Source organism: Eriocheir sinensis, chromosome 67 (assembly GCF_024679095.1).
Source record: "Eriocheir sinensis breed Jianghai 21 chromosome 67, ASM2467909v1, whole genome shotgun sequence".
NCBI lineage: Eukaryota > Metazoa > Arthropoda > Malacostraca > Decapoda > Varunidae > Eriocheir > Eriocheir sinensis.
This window is the reverse complement of record NC_066575.1, coordinates 539,133-555,000: the sequence shown is the minus strand read 5'-3', so window position 1 is coordinate 555,000 and position 15,868 is coordinate 539,133. Positions and strand designations below refer to the sequence as shown.

The window sequence follows — 15,868 nt, the reverse complement described above, 5'->3', positions numbered from 1 at the left end:
AATATAGGTAAATAGGAAAGAAAGAAATGAATAAATGAATGATGAATGAAAGTATGAGAACAATGCAAGGGCACACGTATGACATAAAGCTAAAGAAAACAGAAAGAATGAAAGAAAAGGAAAGACTTTAAATGCGAAGCATATTTCACTGGACATTTTCCCTGACAGACGAAGCTTGGGCGCCACACGAGTGAGGCTCAGGTGACAAGGCTGTGCGGGCCGGTGACTGGGTGACTGCTCACTCACCTGCACACCAGGTAGCCGGTGCGGTTCAGGCCGTGGGTACAGTGGACGCCGATCACCTTCTCTGTGAAGGGAGAGAAAAATAACGAAACGTTAATGATGACAACTATTATTACCGACAAATTGAAATAACAACACCAAACTCACAAGGTTGTTATTATTCCTACTACTACTCTTGCTACAAACACGGCTGCTACTACTATTACCTCTACTTTTACCGACAACTTCACGATACAGGAGATAAAGATTATGCAAAAGCTGTCATTAAGAATACGAATATGAAAGAAAGAGATGATTTAAATGTATTGCAAAAAGATAAAAATAAGAATAATATTTTAGGTAACTGACTTTTTAACTATGACTAACAGAAAAAATATACCATCTGCTTATACTATACTTTTTTTAAATTTATCAACAAGGTACTTAGAGAATCAAGGGACCTTTATTCTTTTTTTCATTTTATCTCGTTCCTTTGTGCTTCTTTTCGTTGCCGTCACATAACAAGCTCACAAGGACATTTAATCCTACTTTCTCCCTCTCCTCAATCCTACATCTCTGCCTCAGCTTCTTCTCCGACAACCTGCAGCTATCCTTGTGCTCGTTCTTTTTTCCTCCATTCTTGATTTCATCCTTCCAACCACTGATTCAACAATTCATTCATCCTTCTATCCATTCATTCATCCTCTCTGCTTCCCTTCCTTCGTTTACTCGCGTTATGGGAATAAGTAAAAAGAAAAATGAGACAGTCACCTCTCTCGGTCATACACCAAAATCCCCACCATCACCCATTACCTCCTCCATCTCCTCCTCCTCCACCACCACGACCCCCACCACCACTCGCCGAGCCAAGACAAACAATCCTCGTGAGGCCTGAGAGATGTGCATACACTCCCCAAGGACAAAACAGTAGGAAAATTTTGCTTTGAGGTCAGAAGGACGGTGTGGATAGGTAAGGTAAGGGGTTACATCGGGCCCGGGGACGATGACGAGTATACCTGACGAAGGGGACACACCTGAAGGGCCATGGGTGTAGGGTGAAGGAAGGCAGAGGGTGTTGCACTGTGGGGATGTGTTGTAAGAGTGGAAAGTGCATACTCATCTTTGTGTGTGTGTGTGTGGAGAGAGAGAGAGAGAGAGAGAGAGAGAGAGAGAGAGAGAGAGAGAGAGAGAGAGAGAGAGAGAGAGAGAGAGAGAGAGAGAGAGAGAATCACATCACCCAAACAGTAAAATTCCTGCTTTCCTCGCTCCCTCCCAAGAACCATTGCTCGGTTTGTATCAGATGACGACTCCTTCCTTCTCATCCTCCTTCACCTCCCCCTCCCCTCCTTATTTTTCTCCTAACAACCAGTTCTTCGAAACACTATTGTTTCCCTCTGTTTACTTCGCGAATGAAGAATACACTTGTAGTAGCACAATGGAGATAACAGGAAGAGCAGCAGGAGAAGAAGGAGGAGGAGGAGGAGAAAAAGAAGAAGGAAGAAACGAAGGAAAAAGGAGACACAGAAGCCAACACAAGGATACAGGGAGACCAGAAGAGTCCAGGCGGCCTATACATGACAGCTCCTGAGGGTGGTTTGTTCACCAAATTTCCTTCCCATCCATAAATACGAGATATCTAACCTTCATTAACAGCGTTCAGTGGTGTTTGCCTCAACGACACACCTGCTCATTTTGTTCTACTCAGCCACCGCCCTGTACGTGAGCCAGTTCTTGCCTATTTCCTTTCTGAACTTGAATTTGTCCAACTTTTGTTTAACGCATTCACCTACGGCGCCGTTAGGCTCTCTTGATGGGCCTGATGGTTGGCCCCAGCCCGTCGTGGCACAGGCAAGTGTTTATTGTGGCGCCATCTTGCATTGGCACATGCTGCCCCCCCGGAGCTCATCTTTATACCAGGAATCTAGAGTCCGGATTGATAGGTGGTCTTCTGGACAGCATGTGGGTAGTATTAGGCCACTCGGCGGTGACGGAAAAATCCCGGCTTGTGTCACCGGGCGGGGCGCGGGGGGGGGGGGGTCTCTCTCTCTCTCTCTCTCTCTCTCTCTCTCTCTCTCTCTCTCTCTCTCTCTCTCTCTCTCTCTCTCTCTCTCTCTCTCTCTCTCTCTCTCTCTCTCTTTTCTTTCTTTATTTTTACATCTTACATATTGCAATCTCTCTCTCTCTCTCTCTCTCTCTCTCTCTCTCTCTCTCTCTCTCTCTCTCTCTCTCTCTCTCTCTCTCTCTCTCTCTCTCTCTCTCTCTCGAGTTATGCATAAATGAATACAGTGAGGGAAGGAATACACAGAGGCGACCAGAAACGTGGACAAGGAGGTGAGAATGTGTTTATTTGCAGTGTGTGTGTGTGTGTGTGTGTGTGTGTGTGTGTGTGTGTGTGTGTGTGTGTGTGTGTGTGTGTGTGTGTGTCGGGCCCGGATCCTAGTTGTCTCCACCGAAACCACACCATTTAAGGATAAACACACACACACACACACACACACACACACACACGCACACACACACACACACACAGGGGGCGAGGAATGTAGCAGAGGAGGTCTAACAGGGAAGGCTAAGCGGCAACATTATCTAAAGACCACGCACACACACACACACACACACACACACACATGCTCTCTCTCTCTCTCTCTCTCTCTCTCTCTCTCTCTCTCTCTCTCTCTCTCTCTCTCTCTCTCTCTCTCTCTCTCTCTCTCTCTCTCTCTCTCTCTCTCTCTCTCTCTCTCTCTCTCTCACACACACACACACACACACACACACACACACACACACACACACACAACTCAAGATTAACATTCTAATGAAGTACATACAATCACTATAAAAGGAGAAGGGAAAATGCTCACATTAAATCACTATATGTACAGATAACATTAATTAATAAATGGTATGTATTGTTTTAGACAGACAGACACACCCATCCACCCAACTACCCACCCACCCACCCACACACACACACACACACACAGAAACACAGTGTGTGTGTGTGTGTGTGTGTGTGTGTGTGTGTGTGTGTGTGTGTGTGTGTGTGTGTGTGTGTGTGTGTGTGTGTGTGTGTGTGTGTGTAGTAATAGTAGTAGTTATAAGAATGGTGATAATAATAACAATAATAATAATAATAATAATAATAATAATAATAATAATAATAATAATAATAATAATAATAATAATAATAATAATAATAATAATAATAATAATAATAATAATAATAATAATAATAATAATAATAATAATAACAATAATAATAATAACAACAACAACACTACTACTACTACTATTACTACTAATATACTACTACTACTAATAATAATAATAATGCCTCTGTTGCTGCTGCTGCTACTATGCTACCATCCACATAGCAGCATTGAGGCACTGTGCTATTTTTTTTCCCTGTACAACGCAGAATGGACTAAGACAAGTATTTTACCTATATGTCAGTTTCAGTCATCACTGCCTACTGCTGATTGATATATAAAAAACCAGCCAGTTCTCTAATGAAAGTAGTTCAATACTCACCATTTTCTTTGTTCTTATCCAGAAAGTTGTCGACCGCCTGGTAAAACCTGCGGAAAAAAGAGAGGTGGGTCAGTCACAACGTAGGCGGAGCAGCCACGTGAACAACAATTAGAGCAAAGAAAACAACCAATAAAAAGCCAATAAAACCACCGCACTCCTTACCCACGCACTTAATGGTCGAGTAATACAAGAAGCAGCTTTTCGCTCGGCTAAATTATTTCCTTCAAGATTAGACAAGAGTTGCGTTCTTGCAGATCCTACAAATGTCCTACGAAGGATATTTATCCCAAACACACCGAGATCCGCCCACTGCGTGTTCCTCTTTCTGGGTGAGAGGAAGACGAGGGGAACGTGAGGGAGAGAGACTGAGAGAAGAAAGGAACAGAGGGAGGGAGGGTACGTTGGGGGCCTTGCTTTCTTCGTCGTTTCCACCCTCACGTCCTTCCTTCTTAGACTAGATGGTGCGGAGCGGCGTGCCCCTAACACATCCTTAACATCACAGGCTTCTCCATCGCCCCTCATCCCCCTCCCTCGACCCTCCGTGTCACTCCCGCAAGCTGATCTCCACCAGCATTGGTAGGACACGTCGCGGGTGCCTGCTTGTCCGTTGTGGAGCGGGAGGGAGGGAGGGCGTGTGGGCAGGATGACAAGTGGGTGGGAGGAGGGAATGAGATGGCAGGTAAAAGGAAAAAGAACATGGGACAGTCTGAAACAAGGGCGCAGTTGTGGGTGATTGTGTGGGTGGAAGGAGGGAAAGAGAGGCGAAAGAGAGGAAATGGTTTAGACTGTAGGTGGGCGGGAGTGAAGAGGAGAGCAGGGGAAGGAAGGGAAGGGCCAGTACGAGTGGGCGCGAAGGCGGGAATGTGGGCTGCCGCAGTAGCGGGAGGGCGGTGGGCGTGGTTGCACCCTCGCCTCGTAAACCCGGCTTCTGATGGCGCAGATTTCAGCCTGAAGCCTGAAGCCCCGCTCTGGGAGGGCTTACACTCCCAGACTGGAATGTACGGGCGCTCCTACTCTTCCTGTTCCTCCTCCTTTTCCACCTCTTCTATGAGTTTTGCTTTCAGAATCTGAGAACTACCCCCTTGGGCCAATAAGTCTTTTGACCATGAATGCAATAAAGGGCACAGAAAAGAAATATTGAGGAATTTAATATCAGGCATAGATAATTCGTAAGGGATGAGTGAAATATCCAGAGAAAGTTTGAGCGAAGACTTACTCATGAAGAGGTCTTGGCTCCAGACCACTTCACTAATAATACGCCCAATACTCCTAATACTCTAGACTCCTGGAGTCTGCAATAGACTATTGGGCGTGTCTTCAATATGGTCATGAAAATGAGTAGAGTGCTGAACCAACTGCTTTGGATTATTAAGGAAAGCAAAGTTGTAAGCTTGTTCACCAGGCTGGTCAGTGAAGGAGGAGGAATGTCAAAGCTGAGGGTGAACATTAAAGTCTCTTCAGATAGGAATCTCAGGGAAAGGAAAATGAGCCAAGATGTGCTTCACTTTGGAATTCAAATAGTCGAAGAATTATTACATAGATGGTAGAGTTAGGAGAGGGATAAAATACAGACATGTTTCGTGACAGAACGACAGTTGTTTTAGTCAAATCGTGGAAAATTCTGAAGCATTTAAGTCGTGAGCAAGAGAACGTGATATCATTGAATATAGACACAACATTCGCTTGGGACTGAAATACAAGATAGTTAAAACAGGAGGGAACAGAATAGATTACTATCAGAAGCCTCATAAACATGTGTTTCGATAATGAAGAGAAGGAAATGTTTAGAGGAAGGATGATATTCCAAAGATTGGAAATTAAAGAAAAGACCACGAACGCTGCAGAAGTTAGTGAAGAGAAACTTGGAGAAGCGATGAAGACACCTTTATAGATTGCTGCTTGAAGTGGAGTCCGAGCTGGGACATGTCTCGTTCCCTCCCCAGATGAGAGCTTCGAGGCGGGATAAACAATGCTTCCCTATTACTCCTTTCGGTGCAAGGCTTACTTGGACGAACTCCTCCTCTTTCTGCTGTTTCCCTTTCCTTACTTTATGCGGTTCGCTTCGTGATACGGCACTACAATGGGCTACTTTTTTGTGCTATTTTCTTGTTATTCAAACATGCTTCGTGTCTGTTGGTTCTTACCAAATATAGTTTCTGTATTTTACTTTGCAATCTTGCCACCACGCCTTCTTTCCTCTCTCCTTGCCTGGCTCAAAAGTTTTCCTGCCCTTCATTTGGCCAATTCTGTTTGCTTCTCTTTTCCTTTCCTCTCTTACTTCGTTTGTTGATAGAAACATGTCGTGAATACCTCGAGCTCCTTAAAATATGTTGTCCAGATTTCTTTTCACCAACCATTCAGCCGTATCTTGATCGCCCACTTCTAAAGGCCCCATCTGTCCTTCCCTCCCTCCCCCCCCGGGCTCCTCCTTGTCAGGGCACACTAACAGTAGTCTCGGAAGCCCCGTCGCCTGTCTCCGCGGGACGCTCGGCCGCATCCTCCCCGACGAGAGACATTTATGGAGGCAGCAAACAGGGTCGCACCTCCGCTAATGGTGAGGTCTGCCCCGCCACTGACCATTCCTCACCCTGCAATACGGGACACACCCTCCATTCCCTCCAACCCTCCCCTCCCTCCCTCCCTCCAGCCATTTACTCTTCCTCTTCATCCATTCCTTATCTCTCCCCTCCATCCCTTCTGTCCTGTACTCTACCTCTTCCTACAGTACCACACGCGTTCCATTCCCTATTTCCTTCGCCTCCCTCCATTTACTCTTCCTCTTCATCCATTCCTTATCTCCCCCCTCCATCCCTTCTGTCCTGCACCCTACCTCTTCCTATAGTAACACACGCGTTCCATTCCCTATTTCCTTCGCCTCCCTCCCTCCATTTACTCTTCCTCTTCATCCATTCCTTATCTCCCCCCTCCATCCCTTCTGTCCTGCACCCTACCTCTTCCTATAGTAACACACGCGTTCCATTCCCTATTTCCTTACGCGTTCCATTCCCTATTTCCTTCGCCTCCCTCCCTCCATTTACTCTTCCTCTTCATCCATTCCTTATCTCCCCCCTCCATCCCTTCTGTCCTGTACTCTACCTCTTCCTACAGTACCACATGCGTTCCATTCCCTATTTCCTTCGCCTCCCTCCCTTCTTAAGATACTCCCCCTCTCCCTGCCCCTCCTTCTCTCCAACCAACCTTTCATTCTCTGCATCCCTCCCTTAATCTTGTTCCTTACCCTTCCCCTCCTCTCTTATTACCCGCCCCCCTTTACTGTCCCTTGCCATTCCCTCTCTCCCTCCCTTCCTTATCCTTGCCCTGAACTCTCATTAACCTTCCTCCCTTTCTCCATTGCGTCGTCTTCCTCCTCTTCCCCCTTTCACTATCATAACCCCGTCCTCCCCATCCCTCCGTTGCCTTCTTCCTTCCCCACCTATCTAACTGCGTTCCATCTTTTCAAATTCCCCATTCCTTCCTTCCTATCTTTTCCAGTCCCATTACTCTTCCTACTTTCTTCCTTAACCTGGTAGCTGCGGGGATCATGTTTCTTAAAGGCCCCTCTAAGCGAATTAACGAGAAAAAATCATCACTCACTCACACAAACCATTTCATAATATATATCAAAGCACTTGTGATCAGTTCATGCATCATCTATTTTGGGGGGTTTATATCGTGGCAAAAATCTGGCCCGTCGCTGCTACCGGGTTAAATACTCTCATTGCATCCTCCTTCGTTTTCCCTTCCTCCTTTTACTTGTCTGTTCTAGCCATGCAGTGATCCCTTTTCCTTCCCTTCCCCTTCCCATCCCAGTTGTGTCGTCTTCTCCATCCCATTCTCTTGTGCAGTAACCATCCCTTGACCTCTCTTTCGGCCACCTCTTTGGATTATTTTTAGGAGCAGCGAGTAGCGGGCTTTTTTATTTTATTATTGTTTCCTTTTTTTGGTGCCCTTGAGCTGTCTCCTTTGTTGTAAAAAAATAAATAAAAAAATCCCTTCCGTTCACACTCATTACCTGTCCGTGTTCCTTTCTCCAGCATGCCACACTATTTTACTTACCTTAAATTCCTCTTCCTCTCTACACTCATTACATTTACCCTTACATCGACCCTTCTCCTCCCTTCCCTTCCCTTCCCACCGACAAACACTTCATTCCTCTTTCCCTTAATCTCTCACTCCTACGATACACAATCTACATCTTTATCGTGGTCACCCCTAAGGCCTCGCCCCTTCCCCCTCCCTCCCTCCGTCTTAATGTGCAGTACCCTTGCAACTTTCCACCTCAACCCCCCCCCCCCTAACTCTACCTTAGTTTATTTCCCCCACCCCTACACCCTCCGTCTCCTCTGGCCCCACTACCACCCTTCCTCTTTCCTTTCTGAAGCACCCTCCTCCTCCCTTATCTCCCTTACCTTCCCCTTCTCTACACTGTAATACGTACTTGCCAATACCAACCCTTCCCTATCACCTCACCTTCTCCCCTAATTCCCCCTCCTTTAACCTACCCCCCCCCACCCCACCCCCTCCAACACCCCACTCACCCCACACAGAGCAATACGTCCCTCCCCCCACATTCTTGAACGTCACCCCTTCCTTTTTAATTACCATGCAACCAAACCAGGCACCCCCATTTTCACATTCCCCCAAAAACCCTAAAATTTCCGGTTCCACTTCCTTTAACACCTATCCTCTTCTACCTTTACCACCCTTGCAACACCTTTTAGAATTTTTTTAGACTGTTTTCCTCCCCCTATCTCTCATTTACAGGGCATTCAACACCCCAGTTACTCTTTATCACCATCCCTTTCCATAAGATATACACACAGTCTCCACTTTCATGTTATTTAAGTTTCCCATCTCACTCCCATCCCCTAAAATCCCCTAAAATGCACGCAAAATACCTCCCCCCCTTCCTCTTCCCTTCCCTTCCCATCCCTTTCTACGCACCTTACACACCGAGCCTTTTCCATTACCATTCCATCCCATCTACGCCTTAACCTCGCCCGCCCATACATACCTCGGCTTTCTCCTCCTCCTCCTACTCCTCCTCCCTGGGAAACGCCTCGTCCCCCGTCGGAACCACACGAGGAAAGCGCATGTGTGTGTGTGTGTGTGTGTGTGTGTGTGTGTGTGTGTGTGTGTGTGTGTGTGTGTTAAGGGGAGTTGTGACGCCCTTGTCAGGTTCCTCCTCCGCCCACCCATATCTTTGGACGTTCTGAACATGACACGGCATCCCTCCTCCTCATCTTGCCGTCCCTCCCTCCCTCCCTCTCTACATATCCCAGACCTTTACGCTTTTAGACTTTTATTCGCCTCTTTCCCTGTCATTGGCTCCGTTTTCCTTTTGTTGTTCTTATCATAATCATCATCATCATCATTATTATTATTATTATTATTATTATTATAGAGAAAACAGGTAGAGAGGGAGGAGTTTCGACACAATAAGGCCTGTTCAGCATCCCCCAAACACCTGAGACGCTGAGAGAGAGAATATGAAAGAGGAACGAGATAAGAGGAGAAAGAGGACGAGAGAATATAGATGACTGAAATGGAGGGACAGAAGGGCAGGGTAATAAAATTCTTAAACTACACCACACACAACTAAAATCAAGAAGCTCCATATCAATTCTTTATACATATGAATTCATCTCTCTCAATCCTTAGTCTCCATCTCCATTTCCTTTTCCTCTCTTCTCCCTCTTTTTTTTTTTTTTCAACATACATCCTTCGTCTCAGTATCTTTCCTTTCATCTCCTCTTCCGCCCCATCTATCCTCCCTTTCCAATCACATCCCCCTGATCATCCACCCCTTCCTCTTTCAACCCCTTCACTTGTTTTAACTTATCCTCACCTTCCCACTCCTTTGTCCCTTCCTATTCACCACCCAAACCACCTCCTTGTGTCTATACCTATTCTAGTCTGCCTACCCTTAAGCCTCCCTCCACCTCTCTCTCCTCTTCCTACTCTCAAACCCTCCTTTTTCCCACCATCTTTCTTCCCAGCATAACCAGCTCCCCGCCCTCCCCGCCCCTTCCCTTGTACGACTAATTCACTAACACATTACTACGTTAGCGAATGTTTAAAAAGGTGAGCAGGGGATCGATGGACCGTGGGAATTCTTCAACAGGTGGTGGGCATCGCAGGTAAAGTTATTAATTTCAACCCTTTTATCCCTTACAAGACTATAACAGAGCGTACACGGGTATTCTTGTACACACACGACCCCATTAACTATCGTGCCCACCCCCCCACCTACCCACCCACCCACACAGAGGTTTCCATACGCTTCCCCTCAGTACACATTTCATACCCAGACTTACACACGTTTCCATACACTCATCCTCACCCGGTACAAACGCTTCATACACAACCGTACAAACACACCGAAAACCAAGACTACGTAGGTTTGAATACGCCCTTAATTGCTAACCTACACACTGATCATTAGCACACACACACACACACACACACACACACACACACACACAGCAAACACTCTCCCTTTCCTAAAACACAGGTTAGATGGGTAACAAGGGGGAGAGATGAAGGGAAGAGGAATGGGGGGAGGGATGGACCGAGGAGAAGGGGGTAAAGGAGAGAGGAGGAGGAGGAGGAGGAAAGGGCCAGGAGAGGAAGGGGAGGGGGGGGGGGGGTGCTGGTCTACTAATTACAAGTTCACTAAAATCTTGTACCTGTTAATGAGACAGGTAGAGGCTGCCAATTTACTGGTTTTACTGTTGATCATAGCCGGCGATACTCAGTCTAATTTAGGAGTCGTAAACACGGGGGAACGGTGTGTGTGTGTGTGTGTGTGTGTGTGTGTGTGTGTGTGTGTGTGTGTGTTATATGGAAGACACTCCTTGACTGTGGCTTTGTGTGTGCTAATGGTCATCTCTTGAGTGGCGGAGGTGGTGGTGGTGGTGTTGTTGTTTTTGTTGTTGTTGTTGGTGGTGGTGGTAGAACTCCCCTGGTCGATGAGCTCCTTGGTGATTGGTGAGGTAATGGTGTAAAAAGAAAAAGAAGAGCGCGTGTTGCAAGAACGAGGACGAAGACGAGGACGAAAAAGAACAACGAAAAAGAACAGAAAGAAGAGACAGAAGAGGAAACGAGGACGAAACAGAAGAACGAAAAAAAAAACGAAAAAGAACAACGAAAAAGAACAGAAAGAAGAGACAGAAGAGAAGACGAGGACGAAAAAGAACAATGAAAGAACAACGAAAAAGAACAGAAAGAGGAGACAAGAGGAGACGAGGACGTAACAGAAGAACAACGAAAAAGAACAGAAAGAGGAGACAAGAGGAGACGAGGACGAAACAGAAGAACAACGAAAAAGAACAAAAAGAGGAGACAAATAAAAACACAAATACACCGAACTAAAAGTAACTATACGACGATCGACTCACTGGCAATACTATTACTTCACTTAATTACTCTAAATTACCTGAGCCTTATACAGGAGAAGAGAAAAGGAACTGGCTCTCTTTAAACTAGAGGAGGAGGAGGAGGAGGAGGAGGAGATAGAGGAGGAGGAGCAGGAGAAGGAAAAGGAGGAGAGGCAAGAGGAGGAAGAGAAGCTGGAGGAGGAAAAGGAGAAGGAAGGAGGAGGAGATAGAGGAGGAGGAGAAGCAGGAGAAGGAGAAGGAGGAAAAGGAGAAGGAAGGAAGGAGGAGATAGAGAAGGAAGTTCAAGACAGTATTAGAATGCAGGTGGAGGAGGAGGAGGAGAAGAGGGGGTGGATCTAGGAAAGGAGACGTGGAAGACTGAGTTAGAGTGGAGGAAGAGTGTAAGGAGGAGCGTACGAGAGTGGAGGAGGAGGAGGAGGAGGAGGAGCAACACGTGACGAGGGGGCTCACTTGGGTCCAGCGCCGAGATGGATGTGTGGGCGGCGGCTCGGTATTAAATGAGACCCCATCACCTGTGCCCACCTCCACTTGCTTCACCCCCGCTCCATATCCCCCTGTTGCCCCCTCCACTTATTGCTGACCCCCCCCCCCGCCCCCCTTCCACTTGCTACACCCCTGCTCCCCTAACCCATTAATATGTTCCCCACATCCCCTCACCCCTTCCACCTCTTGCTTCACCCGCTGTCACCCCTACCCCTTCCATTTTTGTATAGTCGCCTTCGTCATTCAGGGTTTGAGTGTTATAGAATTGGCCTTTTCATTTCTGTCTAAATCTTAAGCCAAATGAGATGATGACAGTTCTTTTCTGATTTCCTGTAAAGTAGAAAATATTGACTTAGGCGGTTTGTTTACGAAAGTGACGATATAATGTTGGTGGAGGTGGTGGTGGTGGTGGGATGAAGATAGACGAATAATTGGTTTTATAAGGTTTTCGTATCACCACCGCCATCACGGCCACTACCACCGGCGGCATGTACGTACTATGGGCCACTTCGACACTCCAACACCGAGTTACTGTAAGCGCCCAAACCAAACTATATTCTCCACAATGATCCGTTATCTCTACTCAATGTCAGATGCTCAAGAGATTTCCAGTGTGATTTCGTAAAATTTCCTCCTTTTTACATCAACGCCAAACACTAGAGCTTTCGTACAAGGAATTTTCGTCTTACGTTGTGTTTGGTTGGGGAGCTTACAAATTTGCTGTACAGGAATATAAAACTGGCCCTATATCATCACCAACACATGTAACACCACGGCTACTTTGAGGTGCGATAAACACTGTAATCACGCAAATATTATTATTATCCCTGCTACTACGAGGCAACAGTAACAACAAAGGGAAAAAACAGTATTGGCAGCAACAGGTACAATTAAAAAATAACAATGATAACAATAAGGAAAATACAACGAAAATTCATATCTTAAGACACCTGCTATAAAAGTCCTTAGCAAACTCAACTCTCTCTCTCTCTGTCTCTCGCTCTCACTCTCTCTCTCTCTCTCTCTCTCTCTCTCTCTCTCTCTCTCTCTCTCTCTCTCTCTCTCAAAACAACACAACACGAAAATCTACAAAAATCTGCGAGAAAAAAGGAGATAATATACGGCTCTTTGATGTCTCGTGTGATATGCCGAAAAAAGGCAATCGATTATAACATTCACATATTTACGTGTGTGTGTGTGTGTGTGTGTGTGTGTGTGTGTGTGTGTGTGTGTGTGTGTGTGTGTGTGTACGCGGGGTGGAGTGCTGTGAGGGGTGAGGCTGAGTCGCACGTCTTTTCTTCCCTTCAGTATAATCAGACACGAGGCACCGAGGTTAATTTATACACCTGGGAAGGGGCGGAGAGGGGAGGAGGAAGTGAGCGGAGGGGCCGGGCGAGAGCATGGCAGGGCGGGGGCGGCGGGGGCGGGGAGGGGACGAAAGGACAAGACTGGGTGGGAATCGCCTTCGAGTACAGGTAAAAATAAGCAGAGCGAATGAATTAGTGGGGAAGCTGCCACTAGTGTTTGACAGGTGAGGCAAGGCACTGAACACCTGTGACGAAACGGATATGATAGAAGGTAGCAAGTGGGGGAGAGAGGAGGTTGAGCAAGAGCAGGAGGAGAAGGAATACATAGGAATACACAGGAAGAACAGATACCAGGAGATTTGTTGGCCTATAGCGAGCCTAACTGTTGGACTGATGATTTTTTTTTTTTTTTTTTTTTTTTTTACAGCAAAGGAGACATCTCAAGGGCACAAAAAAGTAAACATTAATAAAAAAAAAAAGCCCGCTACTCGCTGCTCCTAAAAAGAATCCAAAGAGGTGATGATGATGATGATGATAGACTACGTGTGACAGGTCAGGGTAGAACAGAAAGCTCCTCTGCACCCACTTCTCCCTTTGCCAACGTGCCGGCAGGAAATAACTAGAAGGCAAACACCATGGCCATTTATAGAAAACAGGACAAATTTCACAGGAAGGAAATAGGAAGACTATCCTAGACTAACACTACAGTTTACCAAACCTAAGGGGGGAGGGATATATCTGAAATTTGAGCCCGTGTTCAGATTCAAGAAAGACATGGGCAAAAACTGGTTAAACAATACAGTGATCGATGAGTGGAGCAGGCTTGGCAGTCATGTGGAGTGTGCCAATCAGACAGATACCTCAATGAAAGTTAAGATAAATTCATGGATAGTGAGGATAGGTGGGGTTAGGTTTACAGGAGCTGCCTTGTATCGGCCTCTTGCAGGTTCCTTATGTTTGCTCTGTAGTACTGCTACTACTACTACCTCTACAATAACTAATGCTAAAACTACTACTACTACAACAACTACTAAAAATTATCGTGAACGCGGATCTATGAGGAAAGACGCAAAAGCTGTTCCTGGCTAATATAAAACAGCAGGGAAGAGAAAATGAAAGGGTTGGCAAATAAAACTTACGAATCACGCTGCGATGACGACAGCGGCAGAAATATCACGTTGGATAAAAAAAAAGAAGCATAAGAAAATGCAGAAAAAATCGATTAAAATAGTAACGTGGAATTATTCAATATAACGAAGAATAAAAGACAAGCAGGCGAGGACGAGGGAGAAGAGAGGGGCACAGCAGATAATTAGGACGAGGTGTGAGAGCCAGGTGTGAGGTCAGAGGTCGGGGCAGGGATCACGGCCTCCCCGACACTGCAGGGCGGGGCCAGTCAAGGCAGGTCAGCCGGGGTCACGACTTCAAAACCCCCATCACGGAACTTCCCTCACCCTCCCGCTTCCCCCTTCCTCTTCCTCTTCCCCTTGCTGTCCCCTCCAGGAAGTCCTTTCGCCGACCCTCCCCTCCCAGGTACACTCTGACCACCTCATCTTGGCCTCCCGCCCACATCCCGCCCCCCTTCATCGCGTGGGCGGGGGTCAGCTACGTGAGGGGGCAGCAGGGGCGCGAAGGACGGGGAGGGCGGGGAGAAGGTTTGGTAAGGGCTAAAAGGGCAATGGTAGGTGGTGGTGGTGGTGGTGGTGGTGGTGGGCAATATGGTTGTGTGTGTGTGTGTGTGTGTGTGTGTGTGTGTGTGTGTGTGTGTGTGTGTGTGTGTGTGTGTGTGCACGGAACGCTAATTTTAAGCAAACATTTCTATTTCAACGAAGATCACACGCCTTTCACTCAGATACACTCATATACGGCATATCTCTCTCTCTCTCTCTCTCTCTCTCTCTCTCTCTAACCCCATTGAGACCAACTCGAACACCTGGTCCCCCAAAAACACTCATCAACGTTGTCTTTCATCTAGTGCACCTGTCCTTCCCCTTGCCTTCATACGTCTTCCCTCTCACCTGTACTAAAAAATCTACAGCCTCCTCCTCAAACTTGTTCCACATTGAGCCGATTTCACAGTCCAACACAGTGTCTTCGTAACAGCCCTAACCAAACAAGAGATTCCCATACAATCCAAAATGGTGAGGTCTTCGATGCCACACTAAATACACAAGACTTTCCCTGCATGGTTTCATCAAATTTGTGAACTTAAATATAAACACCAGACGCTATACAAGGAAATTTCGAAGGCTCTGGTATTGGTTTGGGAGCTTACTAATCCATCATGAGGAACTGTGCAACTGGCCCATAGTTACCTGTCCCTCAAGTCACTTACCTTTCCTGTTTCCTCTTACCTGTCCTTTAACTCACCTTTACCATGACATGCACGCCAATCTCCTCATATGTGTCCCATTAATCCACCTTTACAAAAACTCATTTAGGTTGTTTTTTTTTATCTCAATACATGCACGTCTTTCCACTCTGATATGTCACTCACCTCAGCCATGTCTTTTTTCACTCTGATCTGTCCCTCACCTCTGCCATGTCTTTCCACTCTGATCTGTCCCTCACCTCACACACGTCCTCCACTCTGATCTGTCCCTCACCTTTGCCATGTCTTTCCACTCTGATCTGTCCCTCACCTTTGCCATGTCTTTCCACTCTGATCTGTCCCTCACCTCTGCCATGTCTTTCCACTCTGATCTGTCCGTCACCTCACACACATCTTTCCCCCACCACCTTGTCCCGCAAAACAACCACTTAAATCCTGTCCCAACATAATTTCCCAACTATGCCTAAACTCAGTAACGTGATTTCCACATGTCCCTCAAAACATGCACGTCTAACCCCTTGCACCTGTCCCACATCCCCGCCCCAACCCACGGCTGTCTGGGGCCGGCCCGCCTGGCGTCACACACCCACACA

At 46.6% G+C, this 15,868-nt stretch overlaps 1 protein-coding gene across 2 annotated transcripts in view; it reads right to left on the bottom strand.

Moving 5' to 3' along the window:
- LOC126987897 (uncharacterized) overlaps positions 1–15,868 on the bottom strand; it is a 48,089-nt gene that overhangs the window by 8,861 nt on the left and 23,360 nt on the right. For both annotated transcript variants that reach the window (XM_050845394.1, XM_050845395.1), the window contains exons 3-4: positions 3,754–3,800; positions 247–307 (exon numbers count right to left, since the gene is read on the bottom strand). In XM_050845394.1, coding sequence (XP_050701351.1) covers positions 247–307; positions 3,754–3,800 — 108 coding nt within the window. The remainder of the gene's footprint in view (positions 1–246; positions 308–3,753; positions 3,801–15,868) is intronic.